Raw genomic sequence first — 22,766 nt, forward strand, 5'->3', positions numbered from 1 at the left:
ACTCGAACATTTCAACGAAGACACGGGCATCCTTAACAGGTAGTAGAATAGTCACACAATGTAACTATACCCTGTTTCTGTTATTTGTAAGTATTCGCGGTTGTATACTACGTATTATACTCATTTGTATTCTCTGTTATGCCTCATTAGTTCACATACATGCTCATCGCAGTCTACATCGCGGCCGCTCGTGTGTGTTTGTGACTTGTTTACAAACTCATTCGTGGTGCCGGCTTGCCTTTGCCTCTTATATTTATATGTTCGTGGGTGTGTAGGACTGTGTGGTGTGGATTTCTGGGCCCTACGGCGTGGTTTCCTTTAGTTTTCATTGATGTTTCTGCTATGCGAAAAGGGGTAGCCGTCACCATTAGATGGTGCCTACATAGTGCATCTCTTTCTTTCATTTTAAATTTTAATTTTTAATTCATTCAGCAAACGAAAAGGAGGGGTGAGACGGGGTCTTCGCCATTGTGGAGCGGCCCATTCCCAGTGGCGCATGCCTATAGTTACCCAATTTAGGTCAAAGATGTTCGTTAAAGAGTGGCACACGCATACTGTCACATATACAATGACACAAGTAAGTATCCCTTTACCCTTGCCCCTTTCAATAAAGTTTACCACCACCACCAAGTAAGCATCAAAGAGGTTCATTAAATGCCTGCAGAGAGCGAGCGGCATATAGGGAGTGCTCGGAGTCGACGTCAAACAGTTTCCTCCGAACTGCGGTGCATACACAGTCCCGCGTCTATACGGCGACTAATGTCGACGTGAAAGACGTTCGTTGGAGAGCGGCACGTATTTCCACACCGCCACGTGCTCAGTGGCCTAAGGTGGCCCGATGGTTGGGTTTGAACCCTGCTACCTCGGCACGGCAGCGTGACGCGCCATCCATTGGACCACGAACTTCCCAGTGACCCAGGTAGGCGGGAAAACGGTTAGATACAAACATACGTACATTGATACAAAGATACGTATGTTGATACATAGCACCCGTAAAGTACGCGAAGTAACCTAATAATGCTAACGCATTAAAACACGGTGAAGTACACAATCATAAGACATACGGTGTTTGGTCGTCAGATCTGCGACAACCGAATTAACGTCCGTAAGTTTTATAACTGTATCTTGCACCGTGTTTTCTCATTTTTTTTTTCGTTGAGCAGCTTGGCTGTAACGTTAGCTCGAACACACAGCGTAGTGACCGCGGAATAATGTGTATAGCCGTATTCTTCGTACCCCGAAGAAGTATCCTCGTCTGCTACCCTGACCTTACACTGCCTACACAGGTGCCCGCTGTATGTGCAGGTATATATGCTGCGTTTATCGCCTGTACGATCACCAGAGCAGTGACGACGGGGTCAGAAGTGCGTGACGTATAGCGTCGACCCTCTTCGTCGCTGACATGGAAGGCTTGACGGGTTCCAATCCGGACGGCGGGCGCGTCGTACCGCCCGAAGGTAATGGAAACCCGCCGCCGATGGAGTCGGTGTGAGTACCCGCGCTGTCTGAAGATGTCGGATGATGGACCGGGGTCAGAGAGGATCGGTCCCGTGACGGCCCGATGGCTGCTCGCTCGAATGCCAGCCACTCGAGCCGGAAACCGTCCGACGGGTGTTTGAAGCGCGCATTCACCGGTCGGACCCAACCGGGGCCGCTGCACCCCTGCCTGGTTGACCGTCGCGTCGGCGCTCGCTTGCCCGGGCGCTGTGCGGCGAGACCTGCAGGGGAGGCGTCCCCACACCACTCCTGCGCGACCAACGGCAATGTCAGAGGGCCTGCAAGCAGTCTCACGACTATAGACAATAGTCTATAGTCAGTTATAGACTGCGCAAGAACGTATTCAATTATTACAATTGTCGAGGGCTGTTACTGCATTGTTACACCGCCCTGTGTGACAATTCATAATCAATGCGATTTGTTTTTTTTCTTTTGTGAAGAGCCAGTGACCACGTTTTTTCGTTGCCCAAGTGTGGCTGGTGGGCGGCATCACACGGAGATATCTATAGTGGCCTATGAGTGATGCAGGGTTCTCGAACCTGATTCCCGCAGGTGCACGGGCGCTATCGTTCGTGAGAACGTACTTACAACAAGCGGCGTCCGAAACGTTCCCTGCTCGTCAAATGAGATGAAGAACTACCGCGATGTGCAAAGTGCGCTGGACGGTGAGCTACGTTGTGCTGAGAAGCGCGCCTATATGGAAGATTTGTGGTGGCAATTGCCGGTTTTGTGCGGCGGCACTCTGTTGTTGTGCCATAGCGAATAGGCACAATCCTCTTTCACTGTGATCACGTGATTCTCTACCGCTTGGGTTTGGTTCCCACCGGCGGCAAGCTCTATTTTCGTTCAGTTTCACTCTAGTCACCAGACGGCGATAACGGCCTTTACTGAGAGGGTTTTACTGGGGATTATAGTGGGGATGGCTCAAGCGTTATCGGATATGTTACATTTTTCTGGATCATACGGTCTTACCCGTGGTCTCCTGAAATCGTTCTATGTAGTTTTGTACTTGTTTTACTCATAAAATGTTCTAAAATAAAAGGACACGGAACAGAGTCTGTGCCCTTCCAATGTCTTTATTGTCCGTGTCTGCAATTTCGCGCTCTTTTCATTTATTCCTCATTAAGCAAGTTTGCGGCCCGCCGATAAACACAGTCTAGCTATCTGTTCACACCTAGAGGCAAGTGCGGCCGGAAGCAGCCCGGACATCAATGCAAGCGGTCAGCTAGCGGAAATGTGTGGGATGACAGAAGCGACTCCCCTACTCTGTTTATCCCTTTGTCCCACCCGTATACAGCGCTGTGGAGGTGCCCAGTAAGGGCGCTGTACTTTTCATTTTCGCCTTTGAAATCACTCACACATGACAGAAGCGGTAACAAAAACAGGGAGGAATGCGAAAAGAAAAAAACAACCAGCCGGGTCTCGCGAAAACCGCGCAGTGACCGGAAACTGGGCGAAGGCGCACGCAGCACCACAATGGCCGCGGCTACGGAGAGGGGGCGGCATGGATGTATCAGCCTCGAGCCAAGAGGCGTATAACGGCGCCGACGCATGCAACTCGGGAGAGGCGCCCACGCACGGGAGCGTTTATAAGCCGGAAGCGCCGAGCAGATCGACGAAGCCTCGCGCGGGCGTTCGAAACGAAGAGGCGTGGCGCGAACGCAGCGGGCGCAGTGCCCGGCGTTCTGGCCCGCTGTTCTGCATCTTTACGCGCGCGTTCGAGGAGAGCGCTGGCGAGGTCGCCGAAGAAACTTCACCACTTCGCAGCTCGGCCTTCATCACGATCGGGTTCAGCGCATTAAGGGGCCCGTACACTGTGTTTGTTTTCATCGTGTAACTGCGACGTGTAAGAATATTTGAAGGGTCGGCGATTAAATTTAAGTAGATTCTGGGGTTTTACGCGCCGAAACCGCGGTATGATTACGGGGTTAACTGTAGTGGGGGACAGCGGATTACTTTCGACCAGCTGGGTTTCCTTATAACATGTATGTATGTATGTATGTATGTATGTATGTATGTATGTATGTATGTATGTATGTATGTATGTATGTATGTATGTATGTATGTATGTATGTATGTACGTACGTACGTACGTACGTACGTACGTACGTACGTACGTACGTACGTATGTATGTATGTATGTATGTATGTATGTATGTATGTATGTATGTATGTATGTATGTATGTATGTATGTATGTATGTATGTATGTATGTATGTATGTATGTATGTATGTATGTTTGATTTCCGCAAAAACTAAATACAGCTTTGCGGGGGTAAAGTGGGGAAAAAGATGCTCGTAGCAGCTTGACCAGCCCCAAATACCCTTAATACAAGAAAAAATAAGGGAGCAGCTGAGCGGAAATACAGTTTTCCCAAGTACTTACATATTCAAGCACTACAACATATCATGCATACGCATCGCAAATCAGGCGAGGGAGAAAATACAACAAAAGCAAGATGTGAGCAAGCAAGCAAAAATACAAAATCTCACTGCACTTCAAAAGCACATAGGCATTGTACAACTCACATATGAGAGAAAAAATCAAGAATATCAGGAGGAGAACAGGTTGCAATATCAATGTTATTAACAATAATATCGTTCAATAACCGAGGTGGATAACGTGCACCGTAATAACGTGCACCGAATGCACGAGTACACTGGCGTTCTTACATTTCACCCCCATTAGAAATGCGACCACCGTGTCTTTGATTTGATCCCGCGACCTCGGGCTTAGCAGAGCGACGCCAAAGCCACCACCGCGGCGGGTTGGGTCGCCGATCCGAAATTTGTGCTCGGAGAAGACATAGAGAAAGAAAAGGAATGAAAGGAAGGAAGAAACGGGAACTGAAAGACGAAACCTATCAGACTGACTAAGAACAATAACTTAGTAAAATAAAAATGAAACATACATCTGCGCGCAAACCAACAACTCTGAATTGGCAGCTCGTAGCACCAAGTGAGCCTGTCCTTTTTTACGCCTAAGCAGCAACACGTCGAGCCATAATGTTCGATCAACCTGCCCACGTTGCAGCATTAGTAAAATACAGCGGGCCGCACGTCTCTGTGTTAAACCCAACTGGAGCTGCGTGTCCACAGCCTGACAAAAAAAGAAAAAAAAGAAAAAGAAATGTGGCGTGGTGAAAAAATCTGGGCTACCAGCGGCACGACTACGCTATTTCGAGCTCGTCGTTCGGCTCTGGCCGTATTCGTGGGTCGACCACTTTCGGGGTACATAACTTGCAGACGAGTATGACTGATGCGTGATGCGTAACTGATCCTCGAATGTGATAAATCGAAGATAAAGACTCTGCAGGGTTAGCAAATCTCATCATGTGTAACCATCTGATATGGTCGCATTGCTCAGCCGCCTCATCACGGACTTATACATAGCGCAATAACTGTGACCTTAACGTTGCTCCTTGCTGGTTCATAGCCGTTGAAAAGGTGAATGAGCGCGAAACGAAAGCAGAAACCCGCATAGAAGACAAACGTCCAGACAGGACATAAGACAAGTATTTGTCTCGTTTACGAATTTATAACCGTGTCTTCGTCTTCACTTTCAGCTCATTAATCTCTTCGACTCCGAGAAGTATCACGCCACCGCCGCAGTCGAGTTTCAATTCCGAACGATTGTGAATTACCGGCGATTAAGTCGTTTCCCGTTTGGCTGCTCATTATGCGCACTCGAAAGAGAAAAAAATGGCTGTGGCTTAGCTAAGGTTACGCCCAGGATGCGAAGCATACTAGCCTTTATTTTAACGCGACAGCGTTAAGGAGCTCGTGTCGCAGAAAAGCCGGTGTCGTCGGTGTCTGCGGCGTTGCACTTCATGAATAAATCGTTGTCGCGCCGAACGCTGCGTTGCTCGACGCTCACCGCGTCCGATGCGGAAGGCGACGCCGCGAGCGACGGCGCGAGTTGGAGCCCCGTTTCTCCTCTGTCGTGACGTCACGGTGTCACGTGGTATTGAAGGCGACACCGCCGCGCCTGAGGAGCTGGGTTGAGCTCTCGTAATATGCTTCGCATAAAAGTGACTCTAAAGCGTCGCTAATGGTGGCCTATGTTCGAGCGAGCAGACGACACTCCAGCGCCGTCTGCAGACACCGGCAATCGCCGTGCTTCCCGCACGCCGCTTCTCGAACCATACGCATGGCTGCGGCGGCGTGCCCGCTCACCCGGAACCGAAAGGGATCGAAAGAAGCGGAGAAACGGTTGCATAAGGATCTTCAACGCGTCCAGCGCGGCACTAAACATCGCTAGAGAGAGAAAAAGCAAATATTGCGTAGAGAAGGGACAGCGGTTGTTATATACAGGTCCTGCGGCTCTGTCTGGCCCGCGAAAGCGGTTTTCTGAGGCGAACCAGCGTTCCGGCGACGATGAAAATGAAGGCAAAAGGAAAGAAAGAAATCTAGAAGGCAACTCTCGGGGAGGCCCCCTGCTGAGTAGTGACGTCAGCGATGACGTGCAGTATCATCGCCTCCTCTCCATCTTCCGCTTCTCTTAGCACATTTTCTAATTTCTGTTTCTCTCAGACGGCGTCTTCGGGCGCCTCTATATTTTCGCTTCGCGAAGATTAAAGGGTGAAGCATGGAGGGAGATGGGGGGGGGGGGGGGTATGTTTTTGTTTCGTTCTACAAGGGCCCCACAATGCGCGCGCGCGCTTTCACCCCCGTCCCACCCCCCGTTTCGCGTCGTGTTGGCTTAAGAGACGGTGTGAGCGAGAGAAGGTGTTTCCTCCTCGTCGCCCGTTCGCGCTCTTTGCTGATGGAAGTGGGAAAACAAGGAGTGACTCGAATTACACAAAGGCGAGCATCAAGGTGATTTGTTTGTTTACTCGGTGGGGCGCGGACTCCTGTGTGCGCGCCCGCGGCCTCGATGGCGGCAGGGAGCGAGTGTCGCTTTTGCGCATGCGCGGTGTAGAGAAAAGGACGGTCCTAGCGTTCGTCGGTCGGCGCCGCGTTGTCGCCGTGCGCGCTTCGTTAAAGGAGTACTGACACAAAAATTTGAAGTCGAGATAACTTGTGAGATAGATTTAGTGGGTCACATACACTTCGTGTGTAAAATATCAGCGGCGAATATCGCTTAGAACATATTTAAAATCAATTTTAAAGTACGTGCGCGCAGCCAACCGTAAAACAGAGCACCTCGCGACATTGACATCACCCGGGTCTGTAAATAGCCAAGAAAACGCTACGTCATGTGGCTACGTCACGAATTTTCGTTGGCTGCCATGCGGCTTTACACGTGCTCTTTACACGTGCTCGCCGTCGCCGGCCGCAATATCCGAGTCGCTGCTCTCCAGTGGGTCAAATTGAAAGTGATTGGCCACGTCTAATACGGCGGCGACTCCCACATGCAGGAAATCGTCGCCGCTGGACGACGAAAACGAGGACGACGACGACGATGATGGCGAGGACATGGCAAACCACGTGCAGGCGTAGCAGACGACTAGCAACACGAAGCTCGCGTGCCGGCGCGCCGCACGCTGGCTGCGCGGCAGAGCATACGTCATGGCTTTTTGCTAACACGTGACCACTTTGTTTACACTCCCGGTGGACCGTTTCGTTGCTCTCTGAAACCGAAACTTGGACTGGTCGCTACAAAAAAGACTGCAGATAATTACCTGTCGCGCTCTGAAGTAAATGAGGTCTCGTGCCGTGATTACTGGGTCATTAACTACTTATTAAAGCAGAAATAACCACATGGATTTTTTTTTTTGTCAGTACTCCTTTAAGGCTGGTGTCAACGACCCCGGCGTTGGTAGACAAGTGCGCGGCCAGCCGATGTTGTGTGGTGGACACGGATGCCCGGGCCGTCATTTAGCAGTGGAGCTCCGTAATGTCGCGCGGAGTCACTGTGAAAGGCGTATCGGGATGTGTACGAAAGAACAAGTAACGAGGACGGAGCATTTTCTGTTGTCGCCCCGTGGTCCTCGCTGGGAGGAGCCCTTAGTTCAGGACCCCTGCTAAATCGCGCGATGTCTTCAGCAGATATACAATGGGAGACGATGTTACACCTCCGGCGTCTTAATTCCCAGTGGGTGTGGGAACCAGGGAAGGCGTGCACGGTTGCGGGAACTGCCACCGCACAGACGCCGGCACGCAGCTAGCAATGCGGTTATATTTATGAACTGGGGCGGCGCCTGCCTGCCGACTCGTATCGGGCGCGCATCTCAACCCCGGGCCAGGGTGTCGCAAACCGTAGCCCCGACCTCCTCCGCGCGTGCATTTACGAGGAGAAGTGGGATGAGACGCCGAGCATGTATCTACACGCGACACGGTTTCGCGGAGCCGGCCCGTGGAGTGTTGCAGGAGTTGCGGTCGGCGCAACAGAACGGAAGGGCCGAGCGCTGCGTATGCTGCGAGACACTGCGGTTGGTTTCTGCGGAAAAATAAGGGAGGGAAGGGCGAGGCCGGCAGAGGGGCTAGTTTGAAGAAAAATAGCAACGCCGGCAAAAAGGCTTATATCGACAGGCGCACTTTATGTGTGAATTATAATGTCACAGGCGAGCTGAAATTGAAAGCGTGGCCTATCTCTGTGCCTGCCCCGTGCAAGCATCAAGTCGGCTGCATGAACCGAAGCGTCCTTTGTCAACTCTCTTTCTCTCTCTCTCTCTGTTCTATATTAGCTATTTGTCAATTACTTCAGGATTCTTAGAGAATTCCTGCTTTCTTAAAACGATATGAACTCAGCGGGACCTCGGAAATATGGAGGAGGTCGCTTTGTTTACTTGTGCAGTTTACCCATAACGTTCCACCTTCCTTCACTTGGGCGCACTTTCGTATCGCCCGTCCCGTCACGCAACCGTTAAGAATGCATTCTGCGCGGTTTAGGAGTCGCCACTTAAATAAATGGTGACCCCTCCAACGGACAAAATCAAGAAGGGGGCCGACAGGCGGAGTTCCACACTGCGGTACGAAAGCTACGAACAAGAATAAGGTGCGTCAGAAAGGCTGGCCGTCGTTTCGATACGAGGACCTGTCTTCGTCAAAGGAGGCCATTCCTATGCTGTCCCCCCTGGAAGAAGGAATCAAATATTGCAAGAAAAAGAAAAAAGGAAAACGAGAAAGAACTCCAGACGCAGATTTGCTCCTCGGAAGTCTCGGCTGTGATAGCGCGGAGGCACGCGATGTGGGAACGCGATAACCTGCGGATGGCAGGAGGGAGTTCACGAAGAGTCTCGGGGAACCACCGAACGAGCTCTCCCCTTAGCCACTACTAGATATGAAAGGCGCCACGTTGTTCGCGACCGATTCGGGCCGTTGCTTTCTGACAACGAGCCTCTCTGTGTGCGCACCTCCGAGACAAGATAACTCTATTAATCCGACTCACCGGCGTGCCTCTGAAGGTGGGGTGAAGGAGGAGGGAGGGAGTTAGGGAGGGGGGGGGGGGAAGGATGGTGAAAAGGAGGGCGATATGCTCGAAGAACACGTTCGCCACACAGCCTCCCCAGCGCTATGCTCCAGCCCGTCAAATGCGAAGCCCATCTTCGCGAGGGGCCCCCACTGTCCCAACAGAGACGAGTGACACACATCCCGAGCCAGGCCGTCGACGATCTCGTTCACACGTTGCCGACACATTACACAGAACACAGCCAGAAGAGAATGGCAGTTGGCACGAGGCGATCTGCCAAGACCGCTACACGAAGGGACAATCGTTTATTTTTCTTAAAAACGAAATCGTAAGCGCGTTGAACATCTGTCACTTCTCCAGACTCGGTACGGGTTGTGTTAAACCCGGTGTATTCTATTCTGATCCCGATATATCTGAACCGCGGCCAAATGTAGTCCAACTTTGTAGACTCGTGATGAAATGAACAACTCGGAAGAGCAGTGGTACAAACGAGAAACAATGTTGAGCCTGAAATAATAATGAAAGAACCTGAAATAATAATGAAGGAAGCCCTGAAGACGAAGTTATACACTCGACCTTAAAAGTTTTCGAGGCGCTGAATTGGCAGAAAAGTTCAACGTCCTCGCGACTTCGGCTGGAATTTTGGTTCCTACGGGTGGTTCATACGGGGAAGGGTCCACTGAACGTTTTGGCTAGATAGAGGATGCATTGGTTGCGGCAATATTACTGGTGCTTTTGCGGTTGACGCTTTCCCAAGCAGTCCGGGTCAGGAGGGCACCGTGTACTTCTCCAATATATCAAACGGCCAAAGCGCCCGCACTGTTTCTGTTCACCATACCTATCGGCGCAATGCATTCTTGCTTAATTAAATACAGGAGAACTATACGTGAGATTTCGACGGAAACTCATCTGGTAGGGTATACGTCTCAGAAAAAAAAAAGAAAAAAAAACGTACGCGGCTTCTGGTCACTGACCGAGTCAAAGGTTAGTTGACGTTTGTGAAAAATGAACAAGTTCCAGAAGGTCAGTTTAGATTTCACTTGGTAAGTACACCAGAAGCTTTTGTTGTTGTTGTTGTTGTCGCCTAGAAAGTGGGGAAGAACACGTTAACCACGTTAGCCCACGTTAATTCACCTTAAACCACTTTAATCCACCTTGCTCTAACGTCTGCGCACCTTAATCCAGCTTAATCGACTTTAATTCACCTTCACTCACTTTACTCCACCTTAAGTCACCTTACTCTAACTTATTCTACCTTAAATTATGTATTATACTACTGTCGTCATAAAAGCTGCCGATGACGTCACTGATGATGATGATATTTTTTGTTACCGCTCGTCGCGGAAAACGCGGGCTTCTCTGCCGCATGGGACGCGTAACAATTTCGCGTTAATAACTTATAGGGGTATTACTCAGGCTCGCGCGTGCGCACTTGACCCTTCTCTGGATCGCACAGCGCCGGCGGAGCGGCAGTCGCTCCCTAGCACTTTCGCAGCAGCCCTAGCAGTCAGAGCTGTGACCCCTAACCCGCGGTTCGCAGTGAGTTGCGACCACGGCGGGTTCAGGCCAGTGGGGACAGGGTGAGTCTCGACCTAAGGTGTTTATTCACCTTGGTGTACACTGATTCCAACAGACAACAACAGCCACAACACATACAAATACAGCACAAAACACAACCGCAGCGGCGGAGAATTCCGCACGTCTGGGGTGAAACAAACCGCACAATGTGGGAGCCACAAAAGAGGCTGATAAGAGTTCAGCTCACCCAAAGTGGTTCCGCGCTCGGGCCCTGGGGCGGTGAGTCGCACACAAAGGCCGGGCGCAACAGGAGGGACGGCGTGCGGCGGTCTCAGCGGCGGATTTGAGATGCGGCCGTTCGCTAGCTCTTCCACCGTGAGACAAAGATGCTTCGGGGGAACAGCGCTGCTCCCCGAGCGGCGGAGAGGGAAGTCTCCCCGGTTCCAAGAAAGGGAAAGGAGGGAACGGGGTGCCTTGGCTGCAGCGTCGCGGCCAGGCGCGAAGAGCAGCGGGAGCGACGAAGGTGCCCTCTCCCCGCCACCCTCCGCGAGCGAGCACGTGATTATCGCGTGATAACCGCGTGGCCGCTCCGGAGATATCGGGACGCGCGTGCGATCCCCACAAACTCGATCGGTGCGCGCCAGCGTGTCTTGCGGATACTAGCGCGATCAGCTATACCACGCGGTCTGTTGACGGTGCCGTGCTTTTGTGACACGCAGGCGGTGACGATGAGCAAGCGCGAGGTGCTCGCCCTGCTGGTGGTGTTCATCGTGTACGTGGTGATCGGCGGCGCCGTCTTCATGGCCGTCGAGGGACCCCGAGAGGAAGAGCTGCGAAACGAGATCGCGCTGCTGCGGCACGATTTTCAAGGTACGTCGTCGTCGCCACTGTGCACTCGTGAACGGCGGCGGAGCCACCGCGCTTACGTGCTATGCGAATAGGCGCGACCGCCTTCCCTCATAGATGCATAACTTGGTCGCGGGCACGCTTGGCTCGCGATTAAAGGGACACTAAAGGGAAACAATAAATTAGTTTAGACTAATGGAGCATTGTTTGAGAACCCTACAGGCAGTCATTTAAAAAAAAATAGTTTGATTATTAGATGAGAAAATGAAGGTCCAAGTATCAGTATTTGAATTTCGCGCCGAAACCCAGCGCCGGTACGTCAGCGTGACGTCAGGGATTCCAAATTATGTTTTCGCATTTGGGCCGCGTTGGCTGAATAAAGGTTCCCGAAACTTGCCATGTTTAATATTTGGTTCCTTTAGAACACAATGTAGTCAATCTGTACCACTGTATATAATTAGTAGGCCCTAGAAGATGCCATCAAAATCCATGACGTCACAGTCCCCAGGTGCGGGAACTTAAGTAGGCGTCGCCACCCATATTTCGTTCTTGCGCTTGTTCTGGCTTACCAAAGGTCTTATCGTTGTGAGAGTGGTGTTTTCGGTGTTGTAGAACGGTAATTTACTGATGCAGAAGAAATCATTTTTCACTTTAGTGTCCCTTTAAAGAACGGACTGTTGCGCTGTATGGAGACGAAGTTGGTGGAAAACTGACACGGAGAGAGTGTCCCGTCAGTTCTGCGTTTCTGTTCCACCGTATTTCTGTCACTGCGGAGCCGTTGAGCAATCGAATTCTGTTTGCAACGGCGGAGCGTTAAGGATCGAGAATCGACAAAGAGAGAGAATGAGAGAAAAAGGAAAAAATGGGAAAGGCAGGGAGGTTAACCGGAGGGTAGCATTCGGTGTTTGCTTCCCTGCATGGAAGAACGTAGGACGGTGAGTAGAAAGAACAAATGAGAGAGAGAGAGAGAGAGAGACGACTATTGGATAGCGTTGCCTTTCTGGAGTGATAAAGGCCTGTTTCACCGGTCGCCAAAAAAGTTTCGCGGGCTAGATATAGTTTTCGCAGGCTCTTATTGCCTGATGCAATAAAGTTTCTTTCATTCAAAAGAAAAGGGAAAAGAAAACAGCAGAGAAAGAAATGTCTCCCCCCTGAACGCTGAGAGCGGCAGCGTTCACTTGCAGCGGAGCAGGAAACGTCAAGCCGATTTCTGCTTGCCGCCGGAGAGTTGAAACGCTGAAACAGTCAACTGGGCTATGGGTCTCACGCTACACCCCCCCCCTCCTCCTCCACCCCCCCCCCCCCTTCCCCATCCCGAGTCCGCTTCCTATGAGCGAACAGCTAGCTTAGCTTGGCGCGTCCTTCCACGTTATGACGTCAATTGCCCACGCAGTCTCCTGCCGTCTCGTTTCACCGGAAGGAAATGGCACGCGGAGACCTCGAGCACGTAAGGGTGAAAAGGAGGAAGTAAGGAGCGGGGTGCACCCTCCTCGTCCGTCAACGCCCGCTTCTCCGAGGGTGTTGGACCGCGGTTGGTGACGGACACCAGTGACATCGGCGACGCGCTGGACCCTAAACCGGGCCTCTGGAACCCGCGCCACGCCTCTGGTCGCACACATCTTACAAGCATACCTGCGGAAAAGACTGTGTCGTGCTCGGTCGCGAGAAAGGGAGTACATACGTAAACTGTCTGCGCAACTTGGCGGAAATGGAGAAGGGGGAGGGAGAGGAGAATAGCTGAGGGCCAAGCAGGCCGCACGTAACAACTCTAGCTTCGCAGACAACGAACCTGGTCAACACCGATGCTGCGCGCCTGCCGACCAAGGTACCATCGATCCCGTACAAAGCTCCTCCATAGCCAAGTTGATTGACTCGCCCGGAATGAAAAGTTAGGAGCATCCGGATTAAAAATGAATATCCGGAAATAGCGGAAGCACTCGTTACAGCTACCTCGGTACAGAAACTCAGAAAAAAGTTCTGGAAAAACTAAAGATACTGCCGGACTGATTTTAGTTGGTTTCCGTCTACTCTGCGAGTCTTTGCTTGCATTGTCAAAGTCCGATACATGTTCTGTACTCGGACGACTACTGCTTCGACATACCTGTACCATGTACCTGTATTCATATGTGATTGATGTCCAAAAAAATTTATTGATATCTAAATTTTACCATTTTTCAAATTGCCGCATTCTATTCTATATTACTTGTCATTGAGTTATGTGGTTGTGTGATCGCAGCGGCAGGGGGGGGGGGGGGGGGCAACGTTACTAGTAACGTTGGGTGGGGCGGTCCAGTCAGGCATGTCAACTGCGTTGTGTCCCATCCCCCAAGGTATTTCTGTAAGGAATATCTTGAATAAAGAAAGAAAGAAAGAAAGAAAGAAAGAAAGAAAGAAAGAAAGAAAGAAAGAAATTTGACAACTTGAGGTTCTTTCACGTGCGCCTACCTTAAACTCTAGTACACCAGCGTTTTCCTTTTTTTTTTTTTATTCCGCTCCGATCGGAACACAATCGCCGCGGCCGAGATCGAGGCCACAACCTCGAGCTCAGTGAGCGGGGACCGCATACCCGCTGAGCTATACCGCGGTGGATAACGATCGCTCTAAGCGGCTCTTGCAATGCGCAATGAGCAAGCAACCCCAGCTTTACAACCAGGCGATCTATATGCAAGCAATGATCAAGACTGATCTCAACTTGAACGCCAGTGTGTTGTCACTTCGTGTCCCGGCAACGAGCGGGCGAATTCATCCTAAGCTTTATTTTGGTTTCCGAATGTCACAGGGATGACGCAGTATCTAGCTCAAAACTGCTTAGCGCAGTAACGAAAATGCGGACATTGGATTATGAAAACATAAAGATCACTCAGTGAGAGCGATCCTTAAGAAAAGAAGATGAGAAGGGGGGAACAAGCCGCACAATAAGTGACTGGGTGATAACAAACGAACGGGCTTCGACTGATCACTTTCAAGCGCGTCTCTGGCTGGGAAACTTCGCGCGAAGGACAGGCGACGATTATATTTAGGCTAACGGGAGGACCCCACTTTACACGCGCGACGAAAGAGTGTGAATGAAAAGGACTGACTGGGAAGAATGCAAAGGAGAAACGAGAGAGAGAGAGAGAGAGAGAGAGGTGGGGACCGCTGCTCTTGAAGGAGACGCTGCAGATGCAACGCGAACCTACATGACAGGAATAGACTTGGCTGTCACACTGCGAAGAACGAGGGACAAAGACAATAGGGTTTGTTAAAGGAAAAATAAGAGAACGGGCCCCGCGCGGCGTGCTTGCTTTTCTCAGTGAACAAACACACACGAATGCCACACACGCACGTACACCCAAGGTGGAAGAGACATGTGGTGTGTGATTATATATATATATATATATATATATATATATATATATATATATATATATATATATATATATATAACGTGCGTGTGGGGAGCCGTTATTTACGAATCGGCGGACGGCTATTTCCGAACTCGGCTGTTTTACCCGCACCCACGCGCCTCCGCTACAGGCGGCCGTAAAAGTCGGGAAAAACCCATCGTCTCCGCCTCCCGGCATTACGCGCTGTAGGCGTTCCGCTGCTGCCTTTTGCGCCCCGCGCTAGAACAGCGCCTCTTACACAGTTGTTCCTATACGTGTGAAGTGTTGGGGCCGAGCGCGGGTTTCAGTTCCGCAACCGCGTCGTTTACCGCCTGCTGTGATGTACGTGAGAAGCGAGCTAAGGTGGAACTATTCACTCAGTCGCGAACTGTGCATAAGTGTGTAGATAGCCTATACTCACAATCCGCTATCTGTCCTTTTTTTTTTCTTCTATCCCCTATGTCCCCTGCCACAAATACCCTCACCGCTGACCGCCGCTCTGATGTCAACGGCCAAGGCCAGGCAGTTACAGCGGGGTCAGCCGGAAATTTCCCTTCGCATCCTCCTTTCCATCATTTCCGTAGCAAAACAACCGATCACCACGACGACGAAGACGACGCCGTTCGACTCGGCGCACCCATCACATAAAGCGGAGCAGCAGCGTACACAGTCAACAGCACAAGTTCGAGGAAGGCGGGATTTATAAGAAAACGTTCTGCTTCCGACAGTTCCTCATCGTATACAGTCAAGAATACCGCACACCACCATGTTGTTCGCATGTGCAGTACAGGCTCGAATTTCGAATGCCAAGTTGGTTTATACGAGGCCGTCGAGATGCATGCGAAGCCCTCAACGAGATCGCGCGGTCCGTATAACTTTGCGGTTGACTGTACACTGTTCACCTGGAGCTATACGGTGCAGACCGAGCAGGTTAACCTTCTTGGTGGGGACTCATTTAAAAAGAAGAAAAGAAAGAAGAAAGAAGAGCAGTTGCGTTCAAAGCTCCAAGTAGCGTCATCGAGAGCTTGCGCACCTATACGGAGTTTTCTTTTGTACGACTTTTTATCGCTGAGCAGCCGCATACGTTGATTATCCCGATAATTAGGCTGCGCCTATTCTAACGAAGCACCCTGAAGTACAATGTGTGCTTTGTGCACATCAGACTCAAATTTATTTATTTCATTTATTTCGTATGCCCTCAGGGCCAAAGGCATTACAGATGGGATTGGTTATAAACAATTATCAAGAAACAAGGAAATGCGAAATAGGTCAAAGTATACACGAAAGAACGTAGCTGCTAATACAATATTATCTAATCACTAAATGACGTAGAGAAAAAACCTAAAGCAAATTACAAAACAGTGACGATGCAACAAGCAGTCGGCCGCGAAAATACTGGCGGCTATTCACATAACCTTAGCGAACGCTTGTGTAAAGGAACGCTTGTCGTTTATTGCAACGACGAGTATATTCGTCTCTGTGCGTGAACGCGACAAGTGACAGCAGTCGCCGGCAAGCGCTAACGAGATCCACCAGAGGAGCTCCTTACGTCACACCACATCGCAAGTGGCACGATTACAATATTCAGCGGGCCAGCATACATACAATTGCCGCGTTCGGGACACACTGCGAACCGTCTGCTAGGAGCGGATCGCACGTCATCAAAGCTTTCCTAATGCCGATGCACGCCTCCGTCGCCAGAATAAGGGAAGCAAAGCCGACAAGCTGCAGTGGAAGGTACAGAAGCGGTGACATTTCGGTTCACCAATTCGGTGAACTGAAATTCACGCCTCGCCCGGACAAATGCAATCTGCTTATGCGCAACACAGATTAGTCGGTGGTGGTGGTGATAAACTTTATGTCTGCTATTTAGAGGAGAGGTGCGCGTATGCGGCTGCCGGTTGGTATATATGCGGTAACGGTAACGCATGTCTGGAATATTTGAGTGCATAGCGTAGCGGTCGCCAAAGTGTGTGTGTCAATCCAGCTAAGACGACAGCGCGACGGAAACGCTCGCCTCTTCTGACGCAAGGAATGTCAAATGAAAATGTCTCCCAGTCGTGACCGGAGAGCGATCGAGTGGCGACATTTTCCACATGACGTATAACGGCCACATTCCCCAGACGAAGTGCCGCGCTTCTCATTCACGTGACCTTCGCTCCTTGACGCTGTGCGTCTCCCTATCCGAGTGGAATTTTGTCAACGAAACAAATATATACGAGGCTCGCATTTGTTCCGAAAGATTGCGCGTGATTACCGTATAGACTCGTGCACGGGCCGCACTTATTTTTCAGTTTTCACGAGGTGCGGCCCTTACACGGGACCGAACCTGCTTTTTTGTTGTTGTTGTTGTTGTTGTTGTCCGGCGACAGCTGCACATCCCGGATCGCCGAAAGTACCATTGCATCAGAGGTCGACTCACAGCTCTCGCCATCTAGTAGGGACACGGGGAAGTGCGCAAGCGCGCAGAAATTCGCCGATGAGCGCGCGCGCGGCAACGGGACACTAGTGTTCCTGTATATGCTCCCGCAGGGAGCCCTGCGGGAGCGTATACAGGAACACTACGGGACACCGAACGCGAAAATTTTTTCCCCTAATTTTGTGCTGTCAAGTTGGAGGGTGTGGCCCCTACGCGAGTCTATGCGGCAAGTTCTTTCTACGTAATTGTGAAAAAATGGAAACTGTAGTACCTGCACTCGCCAACTCTTCTCAAGCACAATATGTTGGTTCGCCAGGTCACGCACTAAATGTATGCGAGAGGTAACGTCCCATGCCTGTACATTGCAGTAACATTATTTAATTTGTTATCCACTCGTTGGCCGTGCACCGCCGTGCTCCAATTGAGCTTGCGCGTTTCGCGAACGCGTGTGCGTACCTCTCTTTCACGCTGCAGTCACTTGCTATGTATATTTACTTCAGTTCGCAATGGTGAGCGTGAAAATAAGGTACCATGCCAGGTGGCTTCAAATGAGGCTCTGCTACACTGGCGGACAACTTTCTGCGGCCCTGAAAGGAAAGCTGCAGGGGTGCCGGAGCTTCTGCACATCTGTTACCGCGCTTTCTGTTTGCCGAAACTGAATCAACGTGGCTTCCACGTGCGGCAGCGAATTCGCATTTGCCTAAACGCTGACGACAGAATCGAGAAATCAAGTCGTATTTTGACACTCAGTGCAGTACACTGCCTCATTTTGTGCTTCTAAATGAGATGTTTATGTTCTGTCTTTCCTAACTGAAGCTAACGCAAATGCCGTACCTTTTCAAGAGAGCGCTTCCCAAGATCTCTAGCTTTCCCTTCGTTGTCACGGAAAGTCATCCTTAAGCCTAGTCTCCTCTGAGCCTCTGCCTTCTGAAAAGACTATAGGCGCATGCCGTCGCAAGAAAAGCGTGCCCTGGGTGCAAGCCGATATCTCCGACGCTTGCGTCAGTCTTCGTGGCTCGAACTATTCCTATACCGCACCGCCTGTGGACTCAACCGGGGTGTTGTTTTTATTTTATTTTTTATTTGTTCTGTTCTCGCGTTCTCTCTCTCTCTCCAGTTGAGAGTGGCCCTCCCGTTCCGCATTCTCGAGCTTTGCGATGCTGGCTCCCAGTTCCTCCGTCGTCGAGTCACTGCAGCCGCAGTCTCGGTCTGACGAGCGGTATCCCGTTTCTGCCCTGAGCGGGTTAGCGCGTCGTGCGCTCCACGCGTAATTCGTCGAGCCTAACCACCCCCTCCGAATGCACGAAAATACTTAAACTTACGCGTCCGATTCCTCCCAACCACCCTCCCTCGACGCACTTTCAATGTTCCTCTTCACAGCGCAACAGGAAAGAATGCACAGAGCAGTTCATTTAGGAGTAGATTGGTACTCAGTGTCTAACAGAGACGGAAAAGGCGGTCGAGGAATCGGAAAACCACGGAGGTGAATGCTCTGGGCACTGTGGTGGCATGGGTTTTCATAAAATGCGGTTGGAAAGCTCGCTATAGCTTGTTGGAGGGCTAGTTGGCTTTGAAATATGGTGAACGTCTGTAGTGGCCGCCTTCTTGTCTAGCTAATCCTTCGTCTTTGCGCGCTGCGAGGCAATCACCACTGGTGAAGCTCAGTCTCTCGGGCGGCCCGCAACGGTCCCAGCGACATATCCTCCCGCGCTGCCGAAGAAAAAAAAGCCTTTCACGGATCCCACAAGCAGAGTGCCGCATTAGCCCAGCCCGGTTCGTGACTCCGCGTTTTTATTTATTTATTTATTTATTTATTTATTTATTTATTTATTTATTTATTTATTTATTTATTTATTTATTTATCACAGTACCCACAGCGCCAGTTTGGCATTACAGTGGGGGGGGGGGGGGGGAGAAGTACATATATCATTGACAAACAGCCGTTGGTATAGAATACATGAAAAAAAAAAGATACAGATCAGGGCAAATCGCCGTCACAACAAAAAGAAGAAACAAAGAAGCAGAGCATAACCGTACATGTGCGAAGTGAAACAAAGCGGTTCTGTTGACGCAAGCACTAAGTACAGAAAAAAAAAATGCAAGTCATACGGCTGAGGCAAAGGCATCATTTGAAGATAGCGATACAACATCGCTGGGCAACCTGTTCCACTCACTGACCGTCTTAGGAAAAAATAACATCTTAAAAAGCTCCGTTCTGCATCTATACTCTTTAATCTTAAGTGGGTGATCGCGCCTGCCAGAAGTGTACTCCGGTGGCCTTATGTAGCTATCACGATTGAGGCCGGTTTTAGAATGGTATATATTGTGCAAAAATTTTAATCTGAATGTTTTTCTACGATATTGAAGTGTATTCCAGCCTAATGTTTCCTTTGTTTGGGATGCGCTAAAATACCGAGTATAATTTTGTACCACGAAACGGGCTGCTAAGCTTTGTACTCTTTCTTCCTTTCAACACAAAGAGGAACCTATAGTTCCTCTTTCTGTTGCACGCTACTACTGAACCACGTGTAAGAGCGCGGCGAGACCGGCCGACGGCGAGCAGCGCGGTTTTTGGGCGCCTGTCTGCTTTTTCGGAGCGTGCAGCGTCTCCTTTGGCGACTCGGCAGCGCCGCAGAGCCAGTAGCTACGCGAGCCTCGGGTTGAACGCCCGGGCGACCGACTGACGCCCGTCTCGGGGTTAGCGAGGCGCGCCTGCTGCTTCGCCTTCTCTTTTGGCACGGCTCGCGCCGTTTACTCCCGAGACAGGGAAGAAGCACACTGGGAACGCGCAGGGCAGTGGGCGCGGACTCCCCCCGACATGCTTCGCCTTGTGAAAACAGTCGCCGAGACGAAAGCGCTCGCTGCGGGCCGACTCGTTTGTGTCACAGCTTGTTTTGGTTGTGTCCTCTTGAAGTGCTAGCCGGTAATCGCTCCATCTGGACCACGCGCTCACGCACGCACATGCGCGTCTTCCCAGCACAGGACTGCCACGTCATGTGCAGCGTGGCACACGAGGAGGCACTCTGAACTGAGTTATGTAATCTTAGCGGCACGTCGACTCGATTTGCCGTGCATTCGATCGGCTCGTTAAAAAGGCACATCTCCGCCAAAAAAAAAGTAAGAAGACGTGAACAACACGCGTGTTTCTGACTTCTGGCTGTATTATGTCGTACCTGCGAAAATGCAGGCAATGCAGAATTCTGCAACGGAAAGGAAGTTATTGTTCTCCCTCTAAAGCTTTGGAGTGTCTCGGAGCGATCATGGACTCCGTACGTGGCATCGTTTTTTTCTCTTTGTTCTTTTTTTTCTTCCTTCTTTTCTTTCTTCCCGCGAAGGGTTTACGCATGCAAGGCTCATACAAGGTGTGCCCTTGGGCAAGGGCAAGCTTCAAGGACTACGTGTGTGGGGCGTGGCTATAGCTGCATTTTTCTTTCCGGCGGTAACTTTGGTGGTTAAGCAACATATGCGCAGTGATGAACACGCATTTCTGTTCATATTCAATACATGAGACTGTTCGTTCTGCAATGTAGGTGCCGTATAGGATTCGGCGCACGTAGGATTACGAAAGCAAAGCGAAAGAACAATGGCAGTGCTAAAGGAGGAAAAAGGAAGTGAACGAAACAGGCAGCAACGACTGCCACAAGAACTAATGGCGCGAAACGCGAAAACACCCGTGTACTTAGATTTAGGTGCACGTTAAAGAACCCCAGGCGGTCAAAATTTCCGGAGTCCTTCACTACGGCGTGCCTCATAATCAGAAAGTGGTTTTGGCACGTAAAACCCCATAATTTAAGAACTAATGGCCACGCAGCGGAGTATTTCGCGGTGATTTTGGCGTCACCGTTTTTCGTCACGCCGGGCTTGCAATTGGCAATGGAAACAATCTCGGCCCAAGTAGCATCGCGTCAAAAAGCTGAGTGCACAGGCCTGCTATATATGGGAACTATAGGCGTTGGCTGTGCACGCTGATCGCGCAGGTACACGTGTCATTCCGTTCCTTCGGTGGCAACATGTTCAGATCTGCGGCGCCTGTAATAAACCAGTCATGTTCCGCGACGTAAAGGCATACGACACTGCTACGTCGAATAAGGTGACGCATACTCATGCCTTTCTTTCATATTCAAGGTCTCTTTTCTTTTCTTTTTCGTTTTTGCAGAGACGGGGGAAGGCACTAGTGTGGGGGCGAGCACTGCATCAAAGAGGGCTTTCTAGTGTCCGCAGCATTGCCTGCAATCCACGCATGGCGCTATCCGCGGCCAGCCTGGCTTCTTTCGTGGCAAAATGGCGAGTGACTCACATATCGGGATCGCGGCCTTGACGGTTCTCGAGAAGTCCTTCGAGATAATACTTGCAACCCGCGCAGAAACGCGCACACATTCAGTGCGAGTCTTAACACAGCGCGGCGCGCGCGAGTCGCCGTGTTCAGCCGCGCGTGCATAGGGCGCCTCCCCTCCCCCCCCCCCCCCCATCCGCCCATTTATGTGTTTAACATTGCCTTCTCCCGCGCTGCGAGCTTCTCAGCCGCGGGGCTATTTCGGGCCGTCCGAGCCGTAAAAGAAAGAATTTATTAGCCGACGCCGGTACGGGAATAGAGCATCTCCACCGCAAGCTCACGAAAAAACGTTTGCGCTCGCTGTTGACACTGCCGTCTATGCGGGAGGAGTGGCCCCGTCCGATATATTTTCGTTGCCGCGGCAGCAGCTGCACCATAGCGAAGTCGTATCCGCGAGGCGCCGGAGCCAAACACAATGGCCGAGCACTGTTCTCCCCGCGAAGATCCGGCGGCGAACAACTCGTGCCCCGGAGCTCGTGGGAAATAACTGTGCAGCAGCGAGGGAACGGGGCTTACTAACCGCGACTCGAGCGCCAGTCAGCGATTGGATTGGATTGGATTGGATTGGATTTCCTTCTTCGATTGCGCTTACCCACTGCGGGGGATCGGCCAAGATTGGGATGGTATTAGGAAGATGTTGGCGGTACAAAAACTGGTAAAAGTGTGATATATGGAAACGGGTTTACCTAAACAGCTTCGTCGTTGCACAACCGTGGTCACTAGCGTTGTTGTCATTACAATCGTCAGCAGCAGAAGCAGCTGACGCTGTAAACTCCACTGATGAAGACCTCTCACAGAGAACTGTGCTCACTGATCTCCAACCTTGCAGAATCCCATTTATACGGGGCGATCGCTCTTAGGTTTTGCAGAATTCATAAAAAAATTGCCTGTTGCACAAAATATAATTCTATTACTTGGGCTGGATTGTTCAGCGAGGTGGACATTACTAGTACGAGAAATGGAAACACGTTTTTAACTATTTAACAAAAAATCGACTAGCTAGCTTCTTAATTAATTACTTTACGGCACATATTGGAATTTGCGAATTGTAGCCGCTGAGCTTGCAAAGAGTATCCATTTGGAATGAATTTCCTGAATGGCTTCGGTGTTTGGAGAGATACACGCCATCATACCTGCCGTGAAAATGCATCGTTTATCCGCTCACTTTTTTTAACAAAACGCTCTGTTATGCAATGAAGCATGAAAGTAACAAGAACGCCCATCTATTTCGTCCCACACTTCGGGAAATAATATTGTTACAAGCCACTCCCGTACATTGCACAAGGCGCGAACTAAGGGATAAAGACGAGGATCGAAGAAGAGCTCGCGTACCAAATTCTTTTATTCATTCAATCATATTACCACCCGATTCGTGGCCTATCCCCCATGGTGGGTCTGTGCCATTTGTTGAGGATTCATCATCATCATTTTCCG

At 50.6% G+C, this 22,766-nt stretch overlaps 1 protein-coding gene across 1 annotated transcript in view; it reads left to right on the forward strand.

Moving 5' to 3' along the window:
- LOC139047707 (open rectifier potassium channel protein 1-like) overlaps positions 1–22,766 on the forward strand; it is a 127,531-nt gene that overhangs the window by 52,091 nt on the left and 52,674 nt on the right. The window contains exon 2 of the mRNA XM_070521658.1: positions 11,089–11,239. Within this exon, the coding sequence (XP_070377759.1) occupies positions 11,089–11,239 (151 nt within the window). The remainder of the gene's footprint in view (positions 1–11,088; positions 11,240–22,766) is intronic.

Source organism: Dermacentor albipictus, chromosome 7, assembly GCF_038994185.2.
Source record: "Dermacentor albipictus isolate Rhodes 1998 colony chromosome 7, USDA_Dalb.pri_finalv2, whole genome shotgun sequence".
Lineage (NCBI taxonomy): Eukaryota > Metazoa > Arthropoda > Arachnida > Ixodida > Ixodidae > Dermacentor > Dermacentor albipictus.